General features: G+C 37.7%; 1 protein-coding gene across 1 annotated transcript; it reads left to right on the top strand.

Annotated features, from left to right (window-relative positions):
• Positions 1-77: 77 nt before the first annotated feature.
• On the top strand, positions 78-24,065 carry UGDH (UDP-glucose 6-dehydrogenase). Its single transcript, XM_051964940.1, has 12 exons — positions 78-293; positions 7,567-7,735; positions 14,168-14,269; positions 15,673-15,873; positions 15,985-16,182; positions 16,683-16,830; positions 17,661-17,755; positions 19,344-19,474; positions 19,784-19,917; positions 20,531-20,622; positions 20,729-20,839; positions 22,827-24,065. Exons 2-12 carry the CDS (start codon positions 7,574-7,576, stop codon positions 22,935-22,937), a joined length of 1,485 nt encoding a protein of 494 aa, XP_051820900.1. The 5' UTR covers positions 78-293; positions 7,567-7,573; the 3' UTR covers positions 22,938-24,065.
• The last annotated feature ends 489 nt before the right edge of the window (positions 24,066-24,554 follow it).

Raw genomic sequence — 24,554 nt, 5'->3', positions numbered from 1 at the left:
GGGGCGGGCCTAGGGCTCGGGCTCCGCCCCGTGCGGCCCGAGCGAGCGTGCGCGTCGTAATGGCTGCAGCGGCAGCGGGGGAGGGCCGAGGAGGGGCGGGCGGCGGGGCTGCGAGGCCGCCCCCGGCTCTGGGCACGAGTCTTTAAATTCCCGGGCCGGTCCGGTGCGCCAGCTCGGGAGTCTGCAGCTGTGGGAGGCTGAGCGAACCGAGCAGCCGCCGCCCCCGTCTGTCCGTGCCGAGGCCGCCGCCGTTGCACTGCGACCCCCTGAAACGTCCGGAACGCCGCCTCCGGGTAAGCTGCAAGGCGGGCTGCTACGGCCGCCTCCTGGGCCCGGCCTCGGACCGCAGCTCCCCCCGCCCAGCCCTGCCAGCCCCCACCCAGCCCAGGCTTGCAGCTCCTCGCCCCCGGCCCAGCCTTGCAGCTCCGCGCCCCCGGCCCAGCCTTGCAGCTCCTCGCCCCCGGCCCAGCCTTGCAGCTCCTCGCCCCCGGCCCAGCCTTGCAGCTCCTCGCCCCCGGCCCAGCCTTGCAGCTCCTCGCCCCCGGCCCAGCCTTGCAGCTCCTCGCCCCCGGCCCAGCCTTGTAGCCCTCAGCCTCTTTGCTCCCAACCTAGCCCCGAAGCCCCTAGCCCGAGTCGGGCTGGGCATCCGCACTCATAACTTTCCCTTTGGAAGAACCGAGACAGCCCCCAGCCCTCCTCCAGCCCCTCTCCTGGAGAGTAAGGGATGCCCGCGTCCTCCCCCTTTGATTTCCTTTGCCCATTTTGCCTACAGCTAACCTTGTGCATTCTTCCACCTCCGAGCACCCCGGAGCGTGTCATCGGGTTTTAAGGACCTCGGGCTCTCCTTCCGTTCGGTCCCCCTTTTGTTTCCGTTAGAAGACCCTTTGCCCCCGGGGGGTCGGCTTTGTCCCTTCCCCCGCGGGAGACGACTTGGAAGCCCCGCCGCCGGCCAGTCGGGTTCGCCGGTTTAGCCTCTTGCTTTGCCCCGGAGCCCGCGCTCTCCCCCGCCCCCTGAGGGAGCAGTCCCTGGCTGCCGGGGGAAGCCCTGCTAGAAACCTCGGAGCCCTCCGAGATTTTGGCTGGGAGGACCGAGGAGCTCGGAAGAGAGAAAGGAGGTCCCGGGACCGAACTGCTCTGACACGTCCAGGGCCTTTGGGTGCACGGACAGACCACAACGTGCAATTCCCCTTAGCAATGGAGTCCGGCATCTGTTGTGTCTCCAGCCAGGCTCCGGGAATGAAAGCCCTGCACTGTCTGTCCTGGGATTTTCCTCTTAGCGGCCGGGCTAAAATAAACAAGTCCTGGCTGGGCGAGTTCTCCACAGCCTAGCGAAGGGATTAGTTACTTGTATCCCACTGTTGTACTAACTTAAATCATATACTCGCTGGGAGAAAAGTAGTATCGAATAGCGAACTGGTAGTACCACGTCCCGAACTTGGAGAACAGTGATGGATGTACTGACATTTGGGGGAGTAGAGGGATGGGGGGTTGTGTGCGGGCAGAGAAGCTAATGTTGGGTAGGAGGGAGTAAAGGGGCGGGGTCGGTGGGAGGCGTGTGATGGAGAATAAAGGCACTTTCATTGAGCATTTGTATCGGACACAGTGGTGCTCAACTGGAGGGGGTAGGGGTGGCTCAAGGGGGACGGCAGGCAAGATCCTCTGGAGCCCTCTCCCCTTTTAGGGTGGAGCAGAGTGCTCAGTTGAACTGGGTTTTCTCTCTAAAACTGAGGGGAGTAAAGGATACAAATTTCGAATGGACTAGGAGATGGAAACCGTGGGGGAAGTGATTGGGTTAACTGGAGGTTGGCTGAGAAAGGACCAGGAAAAGTGAAATCAAGTAAAGGGAAGATATAGTATGACAAAAACAGATATATCTGTAGGTCGCCTTCTAGTTTTAAAAATCTGAATTTCTGAATTGGAGGTTGTAGTTTTTGATGAAATGCAGTAGTCACCATGGTTAATAATTGGATGTTCCAAAGCAGTGTTGCATTTGGCTTCTCAGAAGAGTTAAATCATTGTCATCCACAGTATGCATTTAATATCATAGTGGATAGACCCCTGGACTTGATGTCCTTGAGACCTGGCTTCAAATCCTGTCTTAGCCTTTACACCCCTTAAGTTCTTCTTCCTTATAACAGTTGATATGAGGGGCAAGTGAGATAATGCCCATAATGTACTTTGCAAAACTTAAAATGCTCTAGACTTAAAATTATTATTAACCGGGTCTTAAAGCACACTAAACCACCAGTGTACTGGGAAGAGAAGCAATGATTGTTACACGAGAGCTGTATAGGCCTAAATAGTCATTGATCATTGTTGTTTTTTCATTGATTATTAAAACTGGTTGAAGTGATTAGTCCCAGTACTGCTGCATAGTTTATTTGACAAAGGACTGGGCCACTTGGGGGAGACCATTCCATTGTCTTCATTGGCATTCAAAAAAAGAGAGGGTCTGTAGGTTACTTATTAGGTGGACAAAAAGATCCATGAGATGAAAAGGGTTGTGGTTAAGCCTTGTGTTGGGTCTGTTTGACAGTTGTTTATTTATGGAGTCCTCCATATCCATGACCATTTGGCTTAGTAGGGAGGTGATGATTCTGCCCACAGAGTAGCTGTAGGATCATGAATTGCTGCTGTTATAAGGCTGACTTTGTACTCTCTCTGGTCTGGTTTGAGGGATGCTAGGAAAGAAACCTTCCTTCTTTAAGATTCAAGCACCTCTTAATTTATCAGCATGAATATCTTATCCACTGATGCAAATTGAACCACCACAGTGACCTGGATTTTTAATAGCTATTCATCATTCTGTGGACATCCCTGGAGGGATCAGGGAAGGTTCAGGATCTCACAAGTGTGCTGATGTTGCCCATCTCTGATGTTAAAGGCACAAAGAGAGAGGCCCTGGCTGTATAATCATGGAATTTGGACCTTTCAGATTTAGACTGTTCTGTGAAAGGAATGTGGAAGTGAGGAGGCAGGTTTGGGGTCTAATTCAAAGGTAGCTGTAAGATTCTAAGTTCCCCCCAAATCAGATTTTTTTTTGAACCATTACAACTACTAAATCTTGTCTTCTATCTTGATCTCTGTCCTGAGCTACAGGATTAAGTTGCCAAGCAATTAGCAAAAATCTCCTAACTTGTCTTCTTGGATTCAGTCTTTTTCCTACTTCAAATCTTCCCTGAATACAAACTATTAGTCTGTCAGGAACCTTTCTGTAGTTAATTCATTAATTAATAAACATTTATTAAGCACTTGCCTAACGGTAGGCACTCTAAGACTATGGTGTACAAGTACAATGAATTAAACAACCTTTACTCTTAAGAAGCTTATTTTCTAATGGGGTAGGCACAAATATATCAATCAATCTATCAACATTTATTAAATGGCTAGCCACGTGCCAGGCAGTGGGCTAACAGGATACAAAGAGAGGCAAAAGACAATCCTTGGCCTGAAGGACTTTATAATTCAATGGGGGATATAGCATAAAAACAAATACATAAAGCCCGCCTACACATGGGATAAATGAGAAACAATTAAAAGAGGGAAAGCTCTGAAATTAAGAGAAATTAGGGAAGGCTTCCTATGGAAGGTGGGATTATAGTTGAGACTTAAAGGAAGCTGGGGAGGTTAGTAGTTGGAGCAGAGGAATCAGAGCATTCCAGCCCTGAGGGACTGCCAGAAAAAAATGCCCATGGCCAAGAGATAGTATGTATATGTGGAATAAATACAAAGTAATAAATACAAGGTAGTTTTGGAGGGAAAGCAATGGCGTCTGGAGGGAATCAGAAAAAGTTTTGTGGAGAACAGGGTTTCTTAACTTGAGGGCTATCAAGTGTGTGTGTGTGTGTGTGTGTGTAACTTTCAGTATAATTGAATTCCTTTTTAATGCTCTGAATTTTGTTTTATGCTTTTATAAATCTCATTAAAAAAAGAGGGGGTCTGTAGGTTTCTTATTAGATGGCCAAAAAGATCCATGAGACGAAAAAGGGGAAAAACTACCGGAATAGAGCTCATTTTTGTTTGTTCCATCACTATATCTTGGAGGAAGAGAGGGTTTCTGTGAATCCAGTGTAGACTTTCAAGACTTGATGGACAGCAAAGGCAGGGGACAGAGGAAGGCTATTTGGATTGCAGATTATTTAGGGATAAGTAAAATTCAGTGATATGGGTTGTAAAGGGCTTTAAAAGCCAAGCAGAAGAATTTTATCTTAAAGACAATAAGGAACTGTTGGAATTGATTTGTAGGGGAATGACATGGATTAACTAATTGTTGCTTAAGGAAAATCACTGAGGATAGTTTGGGCAGCAAGGGCTGAAGTGGAAAAAGATTTGAGGTTGGAAGTTGTTGCAGTGATTAAGGTAAGGGGTGCTATGGACTCTAAACCAAAACGGCAGCTATGTGGGTAGAGAGAGAAGGTTAGTTACAAGATATGGTAAGATTTTGGTAATTGATTATTATATGGGATAAGGGAGAATTAGGAGTCAAGAAAGCAAGCATTTATTAAATGCCCATCGTGTGCCAGATACTGTGCTAATAAAAAGCATTAATTTAATGCTGAAGTTACAAACCTGAGGAACTGAAAGAACAGTAGTGCCTTTGATAGAAATAGTGATGCTTGGAAGAGGGAGCCAGTATTTCTGTCTCCTCACATCCCAGCTGCTTTCTAGCTTTCCCAGCAATTTTTCATAAGTAGTTTGTTTTCTGGGATATTAATCGTTGGCCTATTGAGTTCCATAGTTTCTGATTCTCTTTTGTCTAGTCCAGTTCCTTTGATCTTTTCTGTTTTTAACCAATACCTAATGAGTCTGATGTCTGTTGCTTTATAACCTATCTAAGACTATAATTTGCAGAGCAGTTGCTACTCTGTTGATAGTTTTCTCACTGGAAATTCCCTGCAGGTAAATGGAGAAACATTTTATAACATGATCAGTCTGAGTGTTGCACTGATGAAAATAAATAAATGTTTAAAAACAAACAAAAAATCTGAAAGCAAAACTTCAAAGCATTCTGACAAAAATTAGGCTTAAATTAGTATCTTAAACTACATTAAACATTAAATTCAAAATGGCTACATGGTTTCAATATTTTAAGATTATACCATTTAAAAAAATGTAGGTAGATGAATTATATGTGTGTATGTATGTGTTTGTGTGTGTATATAATCAACTATTTCCCAATTATGTGTTAAATTTTATAATATTCATTTTTTAAAATGTTGAATTCCAAATTCTTTCCTTCCTACTCTTCTCCTACCAATGTGAACCATTCACATAAACAAAATCCATCGCCTATTAGGGAAATGTCCAAATGATATGAACAAACAGTTCTAAAAATAAATGTAAACTCCTAATAATCATATAAAAGAATGATCTAAGTAACTAAATAAGGAAATTGCAAATCTGAACAATCTGAGATTGTTCTTTGAGAGCAATTAACGGGTCAAGCTGACAATAGTCTTGGAGGATCTGTGAAAAAGCAAACAAACTAATGTATTGTTGGTGTAGCTGTGAACTGATATAACTATTCTGAAAAAGCAGTTTGAAATTATGCAAATAAAAGGTTAAAAGATGCATACAGTTAACTTGTACCTCAAAGGCATAATTAACAAAGAGTCTCCATAGATATAAAAATTTTAATAGTAGTACTTTTTGTGATAGCAAAAAACTGGATTCAAAGATGCCTATGATTGGGATAACTAAAAAAAAATTGTGGTATCGAAACATGTCGTATTCCTGTGCCATAAGAAAAATCCAAAATCATGTACACATCATGGCATCACTTCCCTGATGTCATGGTCCTCTTTGAGAGCAAAGGATGAAACAAGAAGAAACTTTGAAAATTTGAAAAACAACAGAAAGACTGGAGTAGAAAGATTTATATGAACTAATGCAAAAAGAAATTAGCAGATCCAGGAAAACAATTTATATAGTACATTTACAATATAAATGGAAAGAAGAGCAACTACAAGAAATATGTGAAAATGAATGGTGCAGAAAACAAAAAAAGAAAAATCCATAGTCTTAAAGAAGAGATAAATAACAACTCCTATTCTGTTGCAGAGGTGGGAGGTCCAAAAGTATGTAAATCTGCATGTGTAAGATTATTTTTAATGAATTGATTAGTTTTTCTACTTTATTTTCTTTCTCAGTTAAAACTTTTTTTATGGTAAAAGGTGGTCTTTTGGGGTTTCATAGAGAAAGAATACAAGGAGAAATCTAGGTGATGCCAATAAAAATTTATTTTTAAAAACACGTAATAAGTTGATCCTTTTGGGAAAATTTATGAAAACCAATATCCTTTTGGGAAGATTTATAAAAACTAATACAGATATTGGTGAGATAAATCCTTGAAAAAATTATTTAATTCATTAATTATTTAATTCATTGAATTAATTCTTGCCTACCAAACTTATAAGAAACTGTATGCTATTTTATTCATTTATCCTGATACTTATAAATTAGGTCATAATATTTGTGACCTGTTTGCTCATTTTTGTCACCAAAGTCTCACCTGAAAAATGAACTAAATTTAGGATATTATTTATGAGAACCAGAACAAAAGCAATTGAATGGAATTTCAGAGAAGTTGTCATGAAACCAAGGCTTTCATTTATGCAAATGTATGCAAATTTCATACGTACATATGTGGATATATACATCCACATACACACCCCCTTTTCTACAGTAGATATAAACATGTCAGAGTGACTAAGGAACATTTTGGGCAGCTGACCTGGAAATGCAGTAATGCATTTTAAAATTAAACTTTTTCTACATTTAAGTAATAGATATAAACCAGTTTTCATATCTTAAAACATAGTCCTTTCCCCTCCTGATTCTCCTTGTTGCTTTTTCTTAGTTCCCTTTGCTAATTCTTTATCAGTGGTTTGGCTGCTAACTCGGTACTCCCTAAAGCTCTGTTCTGGACCTTTTTTTCCCCCTCTCCCTCTTATCTAATGGGGAATCTCATCAGCTTTGAGGGTTTCAGTTATTATTTTTAACTACCCAATTATTCCCAGATTTCTGTATGTAGCTGTCAGCGTTCTCCCGAGTGATAGCCAAATACACGTATCTGCCTTTTGGTCATCTTGGCCCAAAAGTCCTGTAGGCACTTCAGGCTCGATGTCCAGATCAGAACTGATCCTTTCTCCAAAACCCATTGCCTTCTTTCCCCTTCTAGTCACCTAAGTCTTCCTCCTCAGTGTATGTCATCCTCAGTTGTTCTCATAGCATATGTTCAATCAATTGCCAGATCTGGTCAATGCTTCCTTCTACCTCTTTTCCCACTTGTACAGAAGTCACTGCTTCCATCCCTCCCTAATCCCCCAGTTGTTGCTTGGACTTCAACAGCCTTCCATATTATGGCCTTGTCTCAAGACTTACCACTTCTGTGAGTCACTCACTAGGTCACTTTCTTGGAAATCTAATAATTCTGGTCATAAGTCAATATCTTCATTTCTTACCTCATTTTCACAAAATAAGACAAATATGTAATTTCTGCAGTTATTTTTTAATTTTTCCCCCTAAATTATAATATTCACAATTTCTTTTGTCTTTCCTTTCTAGTGTAATCATGTTTGAAATCAAGAAGATCTGTTGCATTGGAGCAGGTTATGTTGGAGGACCTACATGTAGTGTCATTGCACATATGTGCCCTGAAATTAGAGTTACAGTTGTTGATGTTAATGAATCTAGAATCAATGCATGGAATTCAACCACACTCCCAATTTATGAGGTAAAGTATACTAAAAACACATCATCTTCTGCCCAGAATTTTTTTTCTTGTTGCTTTTGCCAATCCACTTAACATTTCCTTTAGAAATTATTATCTAAAACTGTAGCAAAGAATATAATATCACTTGTATAAGTCCACTAATTTGAGAATCATAGGTTGATGATTTTGAAAATTGCTTCATTGGAATTGTGAGAATTTTTATTGTTTTGGCAAATTTTCAGAGATTAAAAAAAAAACCCACCTTAATATTGCAGATATTTAGCAAAACTGTGTTTCTTATTTTCAACTTTTTTTTTTTTATTTGCTGAGGCAGTTGAGGTTAAATGACTTTCCTAAAGTCACACAGGTAGGCCGTGTTAAGTGTCTGAGGCCAGATTTGAACTTGGGTCCTCCTGACTTCAGGTCTGGTGCTCTATCTACTGTACCACCTAGCTACCCCCGTGTTTCTTATTTTCAATCTTTTTTAATAAGGGATAAGGTCTTTCTTCCAGTGTGATCTGGAAGCACAGCAAGGAAATAAGTAAATATTACAATGTAGTACTAACTTTGTATATTAGTATAATCTTTTTGCAAAAAAATTTAATTATTCACAGTGTTTTCATAACCTTCACAGTGTCTGGGTACATTCTATATGAGATAAATATTATCCCCCAGCTTCTCTGTTAGCCTTGCCACTTACTTTTATGATTGAAAATTGCATGAATCCGTAAAAGAGCATCCCCAAAATTGTAACTTTTTTAAGGACTTAATCATGCACTATGCTAGTTCTTCAGGATTGGATTTTATGTTTCTAAAAATTCCATCTTTTATTAGACTATTGGGTTTGGTGGGTATATAGTGTGGTGCTTTGCATTTGTTTTTTTGTTTGTTTGTTTGTTTTTGGGGCGGGGAGGCACTACCATTAATTATAATACTACTTAAAATGCCTCCACTTGATATGCTTTGTGCAGTGATAGCTCCAGTATGTCTCATTGTCCATTATCTTTGAATTCTTTATATTTCTGAGGCGGGGAACACCTTATTACTAGTTTTCTAACTGATGACATTTCTACCCTGATCACAAATTACAAAATCTGTATTCTTCTTGTACCCAAGCAATGAAAGACTTTTATGTATTTAATCAGAAAGGGCAAATATAAACTGTATAAGAGTGAATAAGCATTTACAAATGAATAACTTTACGATGTGCTGGGTATTCTGTTGGGTTCTGGAGGTACAAAGAGAAAAAAAAAGACAGTCTCAGACCACCTAAAAGCTTATATTCTAATCACTGCAACCGACCTAGGGGAAGGAGGATTAGGGCCAGGAGTTTGGGTTTGGGGAGTCATAGTAAGTGGAGGCTGTAGAGTGCATGGAGCTCACTTTTACCGTTAGCACATTGTAGTCTTTTTTTTGAAGGGGAGTGGGGATGGGGTAGGGCAGGTGGACTGGATCTTGTTAGATGGTGAGCTGGGATGGAAATCTGGGACCTGCTGGATGTAATGAGTGGGTAAATTTTCAGGGGTGGCAGGAATAGATCTCAGGATCTGGGTCCAGAAGATGGAGGATCTTATTGGGAAGGAGAACTACACCATGGCAGATGACAAGATTCTCCTATATTTTAGGCCTTGGTTTACTAGTGGATGGCTGGATGGGGTAAACATTTTTCTTGGCGTAATTAGGCTTTATTAAGGTGAAGAATTTCAAACAGAAAATCACATCCTTCTTGAAAGTTAGTTTCTTTAGACTGCTAATTACTGGGGTTACTAATCATTGAATATTGAGGTTACTTTAGAAAATTTAGTTAGATCCTAGGCTCAGAATCATTGGGTAGGGATGTGTAAAAATCAGACAGAACATTCATTTAAATGATACGTTTTTTTAAGACTTCACTTTATTTACCTTGATGAGTCCATTCTTTGGGATTTCTATAATGTAATGTATAATATTGTTAAATCGAATGGCAATGAAACAGTTCTGATCAGTACATGCTGAGTCTGATGTACCTATAGGACTTTCAGGCCAAGATGATGCATGTTTGACTATTGCTCAGGAAAGCACTGACAGCTAGATATAGCGATCTGGAAGTAATGTAGTTAAAGATAATAACTGAAATCTTCAAAGCTGTTGAGATAAGTGGGAGAAGAAAGGATCCAGAACAGAGGCCTAAAGAGCATTCACAGTTAGCAGGCATTCCACTGATAAAAGCCCTTTTATAATATATGATTCTTAAAGTTATCTTTTACTGTGAACTACCACTTCCAGTAAGAAACATTCCTATCAAGTGGAATCATTTGGGCCCTTGTTTGGAAGTAAAAAAGAGTAAACAAATATCTTTAGAATGTTTTTTGGCAAAGCTTTTCCCATAACTTACAGATTTTTTTTTAATGGTCTTCTTGAAATTCATTTTATAGAGTAAGAAAAGTATTTATAAATCAGAAAGACTAAATGGCAATACCTTATTAAAAAACTAGTTGAAAATCTATCTCACTTTCAAAGATAACTTTTTGGTCATCTTTAGTTATTTCCTAAAATGACAATTCTCTCAAGATTCCCTTCAGATTAATCCATCAATTTGTTATAGACTCTTATACAAATTCCCCTTAGGTGAGGGATGAATTATTAAATAAAAAATTCATGACAGCAAGTCTGTCTATACTGGCCTCAGTAAATTATTGTTTGGGGAACTTTTATCTTCTTTGATTTTTCTTTATCCTTGTTCTCATTTGAAAAAAGACATAGAAAAACATATCTAATAATGCTTTGGATACCTTTCTATTTACAACTTTATAATAATACCATTTAACATCTCTATGTATATAAACAACCAACAAATGTGTTTTTGAGGCTATTACAAGGTTTATAGCTTAGGTTTTTAATTTGAACGTCACAACCTCATGTCACAAAAATCATCATTGCTACAAAGTATGATTCTTATATTAAAATTATATCAAATAGGGTTTGAATGGTGGTTCTTCCTAACCTCAGGTTTCTATTATATTAGTAAACAAAAATCCTATTAAACACTCTGTAATATTATAATATGACATTATAAGATGGTAATGAGAGAATAAAGTAATGCTCTTAAGAAGTTCCTAAGTAAAATAATGCTTATTACTTTCCCTTATTGGTTAATTATTGCTTAGTCATCATGAATTTATAGCTGCCTACTGTGTACCAAGGATAGTACTGAGTGTAAGGGATGATTTTTCTTTTTCTTTTTCTTTTTTTTTTTTAATTTTATTTAATAATTACTTTATATTGACAGAATCCATGCCAGGGTAATTTTTTTACAACATTATCCCTTGCACTCGTTTCTGTTCCAATTTTTCCCCTCCCTCCCTCCACCTCCTCCCCTAGATGGCAAGCAGTTTTATATATGTTAGATATGTTGCAGTATATCCTAGATACAATATATGTTTGCAGAACCGAACAGTTCTCTTGTTGCACAGGGAGAATTGGATTCAGAAGGTAAAAATAACCCGGGAAGAAAAACAAAAATGCAGATAGTTCACATTCGTTTCCCAGTGTTCTTTCTTTGGGTGTAGCTGCTTCTGTTCATCATTTATCAATTGAAACTCAGGTCTCTTTGTCAAAGAAATCCACTTCCATCAGAATACATCCTCATACAATATTGTTGTCGAAGTGTATAATGATCTCCTAGTTTTGCTCATCTCACTTAGCTTCAGTTCGTATAAGTCTCTCCAGTCCTCTCTGTATTCATCCTGCTGGTCATTTCTTACAGAACAATAATATTCCATAACATTCATATACCACAATTTACCCAGCCATTCTCCAATTGATGGGCATCCATTCATTTTCCAGTTTCTAGCCACTACAAATAGGGCTGCCACAAACATTTTGGCACATACAGGTCCCTTTCCCTTCTTTAGTATTTCTTTGGGATATAAGCCCAATAGAAACACTGCTGGGTCAAAGGGTATACACAATTTGATAACTTTTTGGGCATAATTCCAGATTGCTCTCCAGAATGGTTGGATTTGTTCACAACTCCACCAACAATGCATTAGTGTCCCAGTTTTCCCGCATCCTCTCCAGATTTTTCTTAATAATAGCTTTTTATTTTCGAAATATGTACAAAGATTGTTTTGTTCATTCCCCTTTGCACTCCAGATTCTTTCCTCTCCCCCTTTCCAGACCCCTCTCCTAGCCAGCAAGTAATATAGGTTAAATATATGTAATTCTTCCAAACATATTTCTACAATTATCACGCTGTACAAGAAAAATCAGATCGAAGGGAGAAAAATGAGAAAGAAAAAAACAAGCAAAAACCAACAAAAAAGGTGGAAATATTATGTTGTGATCCACATTCAGTTCCCACAGCCTTCTCTCTGGCTGTAGATGGCTCTCCTCATCACAAGACTATTGGAACTGGCCTGAATCTGTGGAAAAAAGCCACGTCCATCAGAGTAACCTCTACATTCTAAGAGGGAAAAAGCACTAATACTTAAGGATTTACAGAATTAATAGATAACAAATATGAAATAGTTAAGGTAATTTGGACAGAAAGGCATTAAATTGGAGGGAATTACAAAGGCTTATTTGCTGTTTTTTCAAATAAAACCATAGAAAGGATTTTTAATTGGGCTGGGCAATTTGCTTTTTCTTACTTTGCAAAATGAGAGACAAATTCTGAAAAAGCTGCTGTATAAATACTAAGGGCTAATGATGATTATATGATCAATTTAAAATTCATGAAGAACTTCCTATATTAACACTTAAAGGCAGAGTAATGCTGCTTCTTATACTTTCCTGTTATATCATCTTCTAATTTTCAAAAAACAGCAGTTTGGTTTTTTTTGAGATCTCATGTTAAATGAGGAGAAGAATCATGTATAGTGGGTAAAGGGCCAATCTTGAAGTTAGAAAGATCTGAATTCTAGTCTCTTATCTCTCACATTTTAGATGTATGACCACAGGCAGCTTAATCAGCTTTCTGACACTACAGAAGACTTGCTGTTTGGAGTTAGTGGAGGAAGTTTCCACATACCAGTGAAATCAGATATTTAAACAGATTTTTAAAGAAGTGTAGTTCTTGGTATGCTGATTTTCTTGTTGGTACAGAAGTTTAATACCCTACAATTAGTATACTTATGATACCTTAAAAAAATTTTTTTTAGACCAACTATAAAACTGCAGTAGAAAAATAAAAACTTTTTTTTTTTTATAAAGCAAGTGGGAATAATTTTCCTAAGGTAAAACAGCCTCAGAATTATGGGGGCGGGGCAAGAGATGCAACATCAATGTTATGCTTGATCTGTGGCAATTTGGAATCAAATTTCATTTCAAAACTTGGGTCTGTTTCTCATTCATGTTTGTTTTGTAGAAAGTTGTAGTTCTGTCTTCTTAAATGCTGATAAATCTCCACAAAATTGAGTGGGAAAGAAAATCGTCTTGTTAAGATATAACAGAAATTTAAAGAACATTAATGGTTATTTCATAATCAGTATTTAGGGTCAAAGTTTAATAACATTCATCATGACAGTGCAAAATCCAATGTTGACTTAGAAACCACTGGTTTTCTGATTGGTTTCATGGATGTGAGGATTTTTTTTTTAATAACTGGCTCTTAAAAAAAAAAATCAGGTACTTAGCAAACAGTGACACAACATTAAAGTGAATTGTTGTCCTTTTATTTTGAAAATTAATTTTTATTTTTGTGGACAAAGTTCTTTTGCTTATGAATTTTTTGTTAGCCTATGCAAACATTGATTTAATTTCAATGTAAACATTTGATTAAGCTTATGTTCTAGGTGTTAAAGTCCGAAAACCAAAGCAAAACACTCTGGGAACTTACAATTAAGCAGATTGTTGGAAATAAATCTGGAACCATTACATATTGTCAACAGCAAAATTGGTTAAATGGGACCAGTGTAGATCAGAACTGAAGATATATAATCATAAAGACCAATTTTGGCTAGAAAAGACAAGATAAAATGTACCTTTCTCCTTTCCTTGGAGAGATGGGAGTTGAGGAAACAGAACCTTTGGGTGTCAGATAGTACATTCATCATCACCTGTGATTAAGGTGTTAGTTGATTTAGTTACTTGGTTTTCTTTGTTAAAAGAGAAGGCTGAACTTTTTCAACATACTGATCTGTTGTGGTTGTGTTTTTTCCTGTTTTTTTCTTTCTTAGTTTCTTTTAAAAATAGTATTTGTTAAATGAGCTAATTCTCTGGGAGGGGGAGAGAAGCACAATATGATGATGTCAAAAAACAAATTGCTAGAAACTTATTTAAAAACACACACACACACACACACAAGACAAGACAAGACTAGAGGGTAGAGGAAGGATGAGCATTGTGGTATTGCCATGATATGGAAACTAAAGGTTTCAAATCATTATTTTTAACCAAAAACTCCCTAGCATTAACTTTATAAGCTTTTTAAGAAAATAGAATTTGTTTATAATATTTGTTTCTCCCTCCCAGCCAGGACTAAAAGAAGTAGTTGAATCTTGTCGAGGGAAGAATCTTTTTTTTTCTACCGATATTGATGCTGCAATCAGAGATGCTGATCTTGTGTTTATTTCTGTAAGTATTTTCCTTTTTCTGTAGGATATGCACTGCATTCTTAGTCCTTTATAAAAATTAATAATAAATCAGCTGATGTAAGGATAGCAGTTTTAGCTTTGTGACATGTTTTATTTTCTGGTTTTGGGGGGGTTTTGTTTTTATTTATTTGTTTTAGTTTTCAACATTCATTTTTTCCTTAATAGTATTTTATTTTTCCACATACATATAAAGTTTTCAACATTCATTTTTGTAAGACTTTTGTGTTCCAAATTTTTTCTCCCTCTGTTCCTTCCCCCTACCCACGACTGTAAGCAATCCATGTATGGGTTTTTTAAACATATTTCCATATTATTCATAGTGTGAAAAAAAATAGAACAAAGAGGGGAAATTACAAGAAAGAAAGAAAAAACATTGAAAATAGTAGGCTTCAGTCCACATTCAGTCTCCATAGTTCTTTCTCTGCATGTGGATAGCATTTGCCATCCCAAGTCTATTGGAATTGTTTTGGATTTGGTCTGTTTTCTTATTCATCTTTTATAATAAGCAACCATCTTCTCAAAAGACATTAGAAAATCAAAGCAGGAGGGAATCTTAGCCCTGTAATTAATTCATCTAGTCCAGCAGTAAGGACATCATATCCTCCAAATCACATGGCGGGACCAGATTTAAACAATAGGGGATGACCTTTCTTCCGCTCATATCTGGACAAGAATGTCTTCTCTGCCCCCCTGATTGGTAGTCATGAAGTCTTTGCTTAAAAAATTCATAGTGAGGAGGGGCCTACTAGCTCTGAGGGTGGCCAGCCCGTTTCACTTTGAGATGGCTACAATGTCACCAAGATTTTTTTCCTTACATTCAACCAAAATGTGCCCCTTTACAGCTTACAGGAGCAAAGCATGTTGGGTATAGAACTGAAAGGGGCCTTGAAGGCATTCTAGGCTCACAGCTACAAGAAATGGAGAATCCATGAGCTCACCCCGCCTGGTGGGTATCAGAGGCAGAATTGGAACTTTGGGCTTGGAGTCCATCAGTCTGCCCAGTGTGCCGTACCTGCTGTGCCCCCCAGTTATTCCTGGCTCTGCTCTCTGCGGCCGAATAGAACCAAGCTAATATCCCCTCTTTGACATGACAGCCCTGCTCGTTTTTGAAAATTTTACCAACTGTTATGTGATCGTTAGGCTACTTTATCCACTCTTGTCACTGCCTAAAGACAATGTTACTATTAATCTCTTTTGAATTAACTGAGATTTATAGAAGTTTGAATTGATAGAGCTTTATGTAACTACTAAATAAAGTAATTGGTAGCTTGTTTTTTCCCTCCTCAAATGGTTAATAGAGTCATTGCATTTATGAAACATTCTTAAAGGGCAGGAACATTTCCACGGTGCCTTTTTTCTTTCTGAACCTTACATTTTCATTAGGTTAACACGCCAACAAAGACTTACGGAATGGGAAAAGGTCGGGCTGCCGATCTGAAGTATATCGAAGCTTGTGCCAGACGGATTGTACAGAACTCCAATGGTTACAAAATTGTGACTGAGAAAAGCACTGTCCCGGTCAGGGCAGCGGAAAGTATACGAAGAATATTTGATGCAAACACAAAACCCAATTTGAACTTACAGGTATAAGAAATGGAAACCTTAGATACTTCTTATCTCTTTTCAATAATACTAGAAATAGTAATAAATAAAATCTTGGTTTTAAAACTTTCCATCTCTCCCTTGGGATCTTAGGTGCTCTCCAATCCCGAGTTCTTGGCAGAGGGTACAGCAATCAAGGACCTAAGGAATCCTGATCGGGTACTGATTGGTGGCGATGAAACCCCCGAGGGGCAAAAGGCTGTGCGGGCCCTTTCTGCCGTCTATGAACACTGGGTTCCCAAAGAAAAGATCCTCACAACCAACACCTGGTCTTCAGAGCTTTCTAAATTGGTTGGTATCAGTTTTATAACTGGCACGTAGAACTTAGTGCTGCGTATTGCTCTCTCAAATCCTGAAACGCCACTCAGAAACTTTTTGCACGTGATTAAAAGACCATCTTTGTGAATGTTGCCTTCTCTTACTTTGGAATATATTGGTATTACAAAATAATTTTCACCAGGAATATCAAATTGCAAAATGTAAAATAGTCTGGACACCTTTAAAGGAGCATAAAATGCAATTTGGAATAGATCAAAGCAATGACTATTATTGGATGGCTTTCCTCTTGCTTTGTTTGTTTTTCCTCTTTTATTCCCTTTTTACCTAAAATCATTTCTAGCACAAACCTATCTGTAAGATGACTTGGTTGTTTGGCTCCATAGTTGTTAGTTCCCTCCCTACATTACTCTAATCTTGTTTATTTTGCTTCTCTTTTTTAAAATGCAATCTCAGTGAATTTGTTACATATATTCTTGTTTTAGAGTAATCCTTTTTTTTTTTCTTTTTTTCAGGCAGCTAATGCTTTTCTTGCCCAGAGAATCAGCAGCATTAACTCTATCAGTGCCCTATGTGAAGCAACGGGAGCTGATGTAGAAGAGGTGGCAACAGCCATTGGGATGGACCAGAGAATTGGAAATAAGTTTCTGAAAGCCAGCGTTGGTAAGTAGATAATATTCTCATAATTTATATGGGAGGATGGTTTCTGCAAAGTACCCCAGTAACTTAATGTAGTTTCATCTTGGTAGGACTTTCTAGGTGAAATAGTGGCCATTGAGCAGCATTATACTGTAAGTTTGGACTGGTTAGATAAGGATGAAAATATTTCAGCATGTTAACATTTGTTAGTGGTAAACAGGCAGGAAATATATGAGTAGATGGTTTGGAAACAGGTTAAGTATGAAGCTGCTTTCTGTGAAAAAATAGCTATTTAATCCAAACTTGGACCTCAGTTTCCTCAACTAGCAAATGATAGATTTGAGTTACAAGATTCTCATTTAACCATAGCCTTCTATAACCAAGTTGCAGGGGAAGAGGACCTACTTTCTATAAATGTTACCACCAATTTTTGTATCTTTGGCTGGAATGTAGGCTATTAATATTCTTGTGGAATAGTAAAAATTTACTATATTTTGGGAGGTATGTGTATATATATATATATATATATATACATATATATGTATATGTGTATATATATATTCATGTATGTATGTATATAGGCTCATGAAAAATTGAGAATAATATTCTTAAAACTATAGAACATTGGTGACCTTGTAAAAGATTTCTGCTTACCCATGCCATTTATCTCCCTCTATAATTTCTCTTCCTCTCTAAAAGTAGCCAAAATAAAACCTGAAAAATAGTTTTATTCAAGTATATTGTTAACTGAATGTGATCCTTACATATTTTATTTACAAGATTGAATTTATTAGTTTAGAATTTTGTTTTGGGGTGAAAATGTTTGGTTTTTAATTGAATTTTTTTTTCATCAGGCTTTGGTGGGAGCTGTTTCCAAAAAGATGTTTTAAATTTGGTTTATCTTTGTGAAGCTCTGAATTTGCCTGAAGTAGCTCGTTATTGGCAACAGGTATGAATACTTATGATGATTAATGGCTTTGTGATTCTGTCTCAGGAGGCCTGAAACCCTTTAAATCTGAAATGTGTTTTGACATATTAAGTGCCTCACTAGAATGACACCATTAATAAGGAGTGATATAGGGGGGAAGGAAGTAGAAAAAATTTGTAATACAGGATCTTGCAGAAATGAGTGTTGAATACTATCTTTACATGTATTTGGACAAATAAAATACTATTGAGGAAAAAAAGTAAGAAGCAATATAGTTTTAAGCTTCTAAACTTGTAGCATCTCTTTGTTGACTCATGTTAAAGTTTTTGACAATTCATCATCCCTCTTCTAATTTTAAAATTGAACTTGTCATCAAACATTAATTACTTTCAGTTAATTTTGCAAAATACCTAAAGTCCAAAACTCTTGTGTGTGTGTGTTTTCAGCCAGATGGGCACAAAACTTGTTTATTTTAGAGAGGCAGCTTGCAGTAGTGGAGAGAAGATTGTCTTTGTCACACTAGGAGTCCTGGCTGTAAATCAAGCAGGTCACCTCGCCTTTCCATGGTTGAGTTTACAATCGTGCAGTTGTACAAATGCAGTTTACAAAATGGAAGTCATAATCCTCTCAATGTCTCTCTGTTATAGTTGTAGGGAAAGTGCATTTTAAACTATAGATCATGTTATATAAATTAGGTTATTACTCTTACTGTAATTTCATTTTGTTTCCTAGCGCTTCTAAATCGGGAAAGAATGAGCCTAAGGATTGTGGACCTAAAGTCCTTAAAGAATAACTTGGAGAAATTTTTTTCCTTGAATCTTTCTTTTTTGTTTATTTGTTTCTTTGTTTCTCATATTTCAGCCAAAGATCTGGAGTGTCAAAAAATATACTTCCAACTAAAATTTTTCCCAAATAGCCTCACCCAGTCTTTGCAGACTTCAGTAATTGCTATTAATTTGGTATCCCGCATCAGTCCTTGTAGCACATCCATATCTGAGTCTCTTTGGGAACTTTGTCTCATTTCTCAAACCTGCAGGGTATAGGATTGTCCTAGAAATTTAGAATATGGTAGCAAAACCCACTCTCTGCTTGTAATCAAATAAATGCATACCATTTAAGAAGCACTCAGATGTATACTGTGTGCCAAGATACTGACTGATGAGTTGGTGGTGGGCAGCACAGTTGAACTAGACAGTTTTTGGCTAGGAGAATTAAGGAAGTCTTCATGGAGGATGTTACAGTAGAGAATGCAGTTTAGTTACAGGGAATGGTTTGCTTAAATGGACAGTTTGTATTTTATCTGGTAAGGATTGGAAAGACACTGGAAAATTTTGAGTAGGAAAGTGACCCAGTCCCACCTCTGCCCTGGGAAGATTACTTTGAAAAATGAGCAAAGGATGGTGAAAAGAGACACATGAAGATAAAGAAATAGAGTGAAGATAGTATGAATATAGAAGGGTATGAGAGCCAAAAAAAGAGAAAGTTAAGCTAATTTGAGGTGTTTGTTCATAAGACTAACTTTATAACATTTAAAACGGTCTCAAAAATAAAACACTGAGTAATGAGTCATGTTACCATATTTTTACTATAATTATGCATGTAATTGTAGGTTATAGATATGAATGACTACCAGAGAAGAAGATTTGCTTCCCGGATTATAGATAGTCTGTTTAATACGGTCACTGATAAGAAGATAGCTATTTTGGGATTTGCATTCAAAAAGGACACTGGAGACACAAGGTATCTGTTCATTAAAATCATATTCCATTTGGGAAATAGTCTGGCTCCTCAAAAGAACCTGGCTACATGGCTCAATATTTACAACTGGATTAAAACATCACCTGTTTTATTCTCAGTAATATTATTTTGAATTTATTATTTTTTTGTATATTTTGTGCTTGTAGTTATCAGAGTGACTAGAATAGTGACTTGCACAGTATTGTTTAGTTATTGATACATAACAATGTTGGTTAGCTTAATTTTCAGATTAAATCTAGTTCAATTAAAAAGCATTACCTGTTAACTGAATATTGATGTGTTTTCCCCCAGAGAATCCTCTAGTATCTACATAAGCAAATATTTGATGGATGAAGGTGCGCACCTCCATATTTATGATCCTAAAGTACCAAGGGAACAAATAGTTGTAGATCTCTCCCATCCTGGTGTTTCGGAGGATGACCAAGGTGAGTCTTTGATTCTCAACAGTGAACATTTCTTGAGGTCAGCTCTAGATCATATTTATTTTTTTCTCGAAATCCCTTTGATAGTCAACCTAGTTCTTTCCATGAATTAAATTCTTAAGTATCAGAGAGCTTTTGGCACCAATATTAATTTTGTCATTAAAGCCAAAACAATTTATAGCATATGAGTGTTGAAATTGAAATGGATTATAATTTGAGTTTGCAATTTAAGTGTTTACTAAATAAAGTGTCATTTCACACAGGGAATAAATTTTATTAATCAACATGTGTTTATTAACTATCTACTAATCTATACTAAATATCTACTACAGGCTATGATCTACCCTGATAATTTATTTAAAATTTTTTTTTTTAATTTTCAGCATTCATTTTTGTAAGAATTTGAATTCCAGATTTTTCATCCTCCCTTTTATCTCCCTGACCCCTGCTCAAAATAGCAAGCATTCTGATATAGGCTATGCATGTACAATCATATTAAACATATTTCCACATTAGTTATCTTGTGCAAGAAAAATCGGAACAAAAGAAAAACTACCCTGATCATTTCAAGGAATCTTCCTCTGCCTTCTTATTTCTACTCTTCTTATGTTTTCAGTGTCCCGACTGGTGACCATTACAAAGGATCCATATGAAGCATGTGATGGAGCCCACGCTGTTGTCATTTGTACCGAGTGGGATGTGTTCAAGGTGAGGTGACACAAACTTAAGACAGAAAAGTGTGGGGATGCTCTAATTCCAGCTGGTGTTGTGGTGGCCACTGTACATTTCAACGCTTTCCTTTGGGGCTTTACAGGAATTGGATTATGAACGTATTCACAAAAAAATGCTGAAGCCGGCCTTTATCTTTGATGGTCGACGCGTCCTCGATGACCTTCACAATGAGTTACAAACCATTGGCTTCCAGGTAAATCAGTCTTGGGTTTTTTTTTTTTTTTTTTTTTTTAAGGTTCTGGGATTTAGGATTTTTTTCTTTTTAAGCATTTTCTTTTCCTGTCCAGTGTAACAACACAGTGGCTCTTTGTACTCGGGGAGTATTACATTTGGTTTTCCAGGCTATTTTCAATCCTTGGTTCAATTTAACGATGGGGAATAGAGCTAACGTGGTCAGTGTTGCTTGAATATGTGGTGGTGAGTGCCAGCATATAGGACTGGAAGCCCCTAAATTAAACCTGGGATTTAATTCGGGTTTCATCAGTTAATAGCTATTTAAAGTTGGATAAAATCAGTGACTCGTAGGATGTTAGTACTGGAGTTTCTTCGAAGATCCTGTAGTCCAAAGGTGTCAAACTCACATAAAAATATACTAATCCATACTAGATGATCCACCCCTATAGGCTCCACATCGACTTCGAAAACTCCATATGAACATTATCTGTATATATGGTACTTTTCTTTTGTTAAATATTTCCCAATTACATTTTCATGTGGTTCAAGGTGCACAAGAGAGACTCCCAGGCCACCAAAGCAGATGTCTCTGCTCTAGTCTAACACAGTCTCCCTGAGCCACCATTTTTTCACTTGTAAATTAATCATAATTTAACACGGCATGTTCAATTTTATAATGCTCTTGCTTCACACGACATTCTGTTGTTAATCTAACAGTATTCTTTTCCCCAGTTAACAGATGAGGAAATTTATCATGGCTCATAGAATGTAGAACCGGAAAGGATGTTTAGGGGTTGGGTCCAGCTTCCTTGTCCTGTTGCAGATGAGGAATCTATGGTTCCTCTAGGTCATTTGGTCCAGGGTGGGAGAGGTAGTAGGGCCTGCCGTCAGCTCTGTCCCCCTTTCTTCTACACCGGGTTGAATTTCCAGGCGAATGCCCTGATGACTTTGCTGGTAAGCCTTGGAGCCCAGGTGTGGCCCGGGGCTTCCGTCTCTCTATCTGGCCTCCTTATCTCCACATTCTGGAGCCCCACAGATGGTTGTGATCCTGCAGCAAGGTGATAGCCTAGGTGTCCCAGAGGCTTCCGTGGCTTAAAGCTGCACTGAGAGTTTGGGACCCCCTCAGTCAGAAATCCCTCTCTAAGCTACAAAGCACCACAGAACCCTCTTACTTCAGGGCCCATTCCTTCCCCTTCCCTAGTTCAGCAGGTTTGGTTGGAGCTGGGGAAGCACTTTTCCAGCTTCCCTGGATGGTGATTGCCAGTGCCCACTGCCCCTGTCTCACCCAGGCCCCCACTACTACGCCTGGGCACCGGGAACTAGAGGATGTCTGTCAGTCAGAATGCTTCCCCGTGCTCAGTGCTGACAAGGATCTGATCCAGGGCGAATAGGACCCGAAGCCAAGACGGGGGCCGGGGCCAGGTAGTTGTTAGCTGTTCCAAAGGCAAGCTTCCCATAAATGTCACCTTCATTCCCGCTGGTCATCAGGGACTCTTCCTGAGCTTTGGGGGATCTAGTTTTTAGAGAGACAGAGTAATGAGCTAGTCCCAGCAGTTGGAGGGAGTGTAATTTGTTGTTGGAACTGAGAATCTTAGTTTCTTAAACCATCCTTGTGGATGTTTTCGGGAATAAGCATAATGAGCATTTAAACTGAGAACTACCTCATGTGTTCACTTTCTTAATTTTCACTTGAGACCAAAGCAGCGCTTGTATAAATTTTCTTTTTTATTAGGAGTTTGAGAAGAGGCATCCTTGTGTATGTGTCCATATAGGAAAAATACAACTTGGCTTTGATTCAGAAATATTGAGTGAACATAGAATAAATGAACTCTTTGCTTATCCGGAGAATATGAAAAGCTTATTTTGCATTTAGGAAAAAATAAATTTTGAAATGTTTTCCTCTTACATTCACTAGCTTACAGGATTTTCTTTTACCATTGTAGGTTCAACATTTACAAGATGTATTTTCCAGTAATTCTTTTATCTGCCTTTTTTTTTTTTTTTAGATTGAAACAATTGGCAAGAAGGTATCTTCAAAGAGAATTCCATACGCACCTTCATGTGAAATTCCAAAGTTTAGTCTCCAGGACCCGCCGAACAAGAAGCCAAGAGTCTAGGTCATGTCGGCGCTGCATTTTTAGTATTGCAAAATCATGAATACCCATATTATGTTAAATAGCAAACCAATGAAGTGTTTTTAAGGAAACAAAACTTATTTTTTTAGTGATTCAAATCAAGTTTTTAAAAGCTACATGGCTGGTAGCATACCTAGTCATCTTAAATCTAGAATCTATTTTCTCTATATTTTTATAATATTTTGTCAGTTGTTGAATGAGCAAATGGGAAATAATTATGTTCTTAACGGTATCGATTTTTGTAAAAATTAAACTTCAGATCTCTTATTTTAAAATATGTTCATTACTTGTGCTTCAATTTTATACCTTTCTGTGTTTTGTTCATCAGTGTATTTTTTAAACACTAAATGTGTTTTGTTGAGGACTTTACATTTTTATGTTAAATACCAAACTGACTCTTGAAAATGCCGTGAAGTGAGACTAGTTCGATAGGCTGCGATTGTTAATGGTGTCTAACATGTAAACCACGGACCTCTGATCACAGGAAAAAAGAGTGGACAGACTTGGATCTTGTTTGGCATCTTTGCATATGTAAAACATGTGCTTTCTTGGTTCTTCCAAGCAAAAAATGGACAAAACATTCCTTAACACCTTAGTGGGGGGAGTAGCGGGAGCACATTGAATTGCTTACTGTTGTTTCAAAGAGTCAGTCGTTTTTTCTTTGGTAAATTAAAGTATATGAAATATTCATCTTAAGAGAAAATAAATAATTAGCATGGTCTATTTGCTACATTTTTGTTATTAAAATTTTTTTTCTTTCTTTCTTTTCTTTTTTTTTTTTTGGGTGTGTGTGTGTTAGGCTATTAGGGTTAAGTGACTTGTTCAGGGTCACACAGCTAAGAAGTGTTAAGTGTCTGAGGCTGGGTTTGAACTCAGGGCCTCCTGACTCCAGGACTGATACTCTATTCAGTGTATCATCATCTAACTGCCCTCCCAAAAGTTTTTTTTAAAAACCCAAACTTAAATACCACCCCAAAAAGGAAGCATTTCCAAATACATAGCAGAATATAAAAAAGAGGATTATATATGAAACTGTGAATCTTGATTTCCAAACACTTGTTGTTTTTTAAAGAAATATGAAATAAATTCTACATATTGCTTTCAAAACTACCATGCTTATCTGTGCTTTCTTCTGTCTTCTTAGTATTTTAAAAAATGTTTCAGTTGCCACCCTTACCCCCCTACCTTTTTTTGTCTTCCTACTGCTCTTCCCCACACTCTAGCATCAGTTCAAACCAGTTCACAAGGTGACCCTCCCTCTATTTTGTTTGCTCATTGAATCGATGAAAACTGTTTATTTACAGTGGTTCTTTGAACACACCTTTGCATCAGTTCACACTACTATTGTCTCTTTGTTGTTGTTTTTTTTTAAACACCACGTTTTCATTTTATTCTTTCTTCAACATCAGGAAGTTTGTTTTGCTTGTGGCTTTCTGTCAGTGATATCATTCTTCCCTTTAACTCCCCCATCTTTGTGTGTTTTTCTCTGTTGAATTTAATGTATTCTCCATACTAATCAGTGTACACATATATAGTATTAAAAAAATTTTTTTATAGATTTGTAGAAAGAATAATATTTAATCCTTTATGTATTCATCT

The sequence above is a fragment of the Antechinus flavipes genome, chromosome 6, assembly GCF_016432865.1.
Source record: "Antechinus flavipes isolate AdamAnt ecotype Samford, QLD, Australia chromosome 6, AdamAnt_v2, whole genome shotgun sequence".
In the NCBI taxonomy this organism is placed as follows: domain Eukaryota; kingdom Metazoa; phylum Chordata; class Mammalia; order Dasyuromorphia; family Dasyuridae; genus Antechinus; species Antechinus flavipes.
Note: the sequence above shows the minus strand (reverse complement) of the source record. Positions and strands in the feature narration are given on the sequence as shown.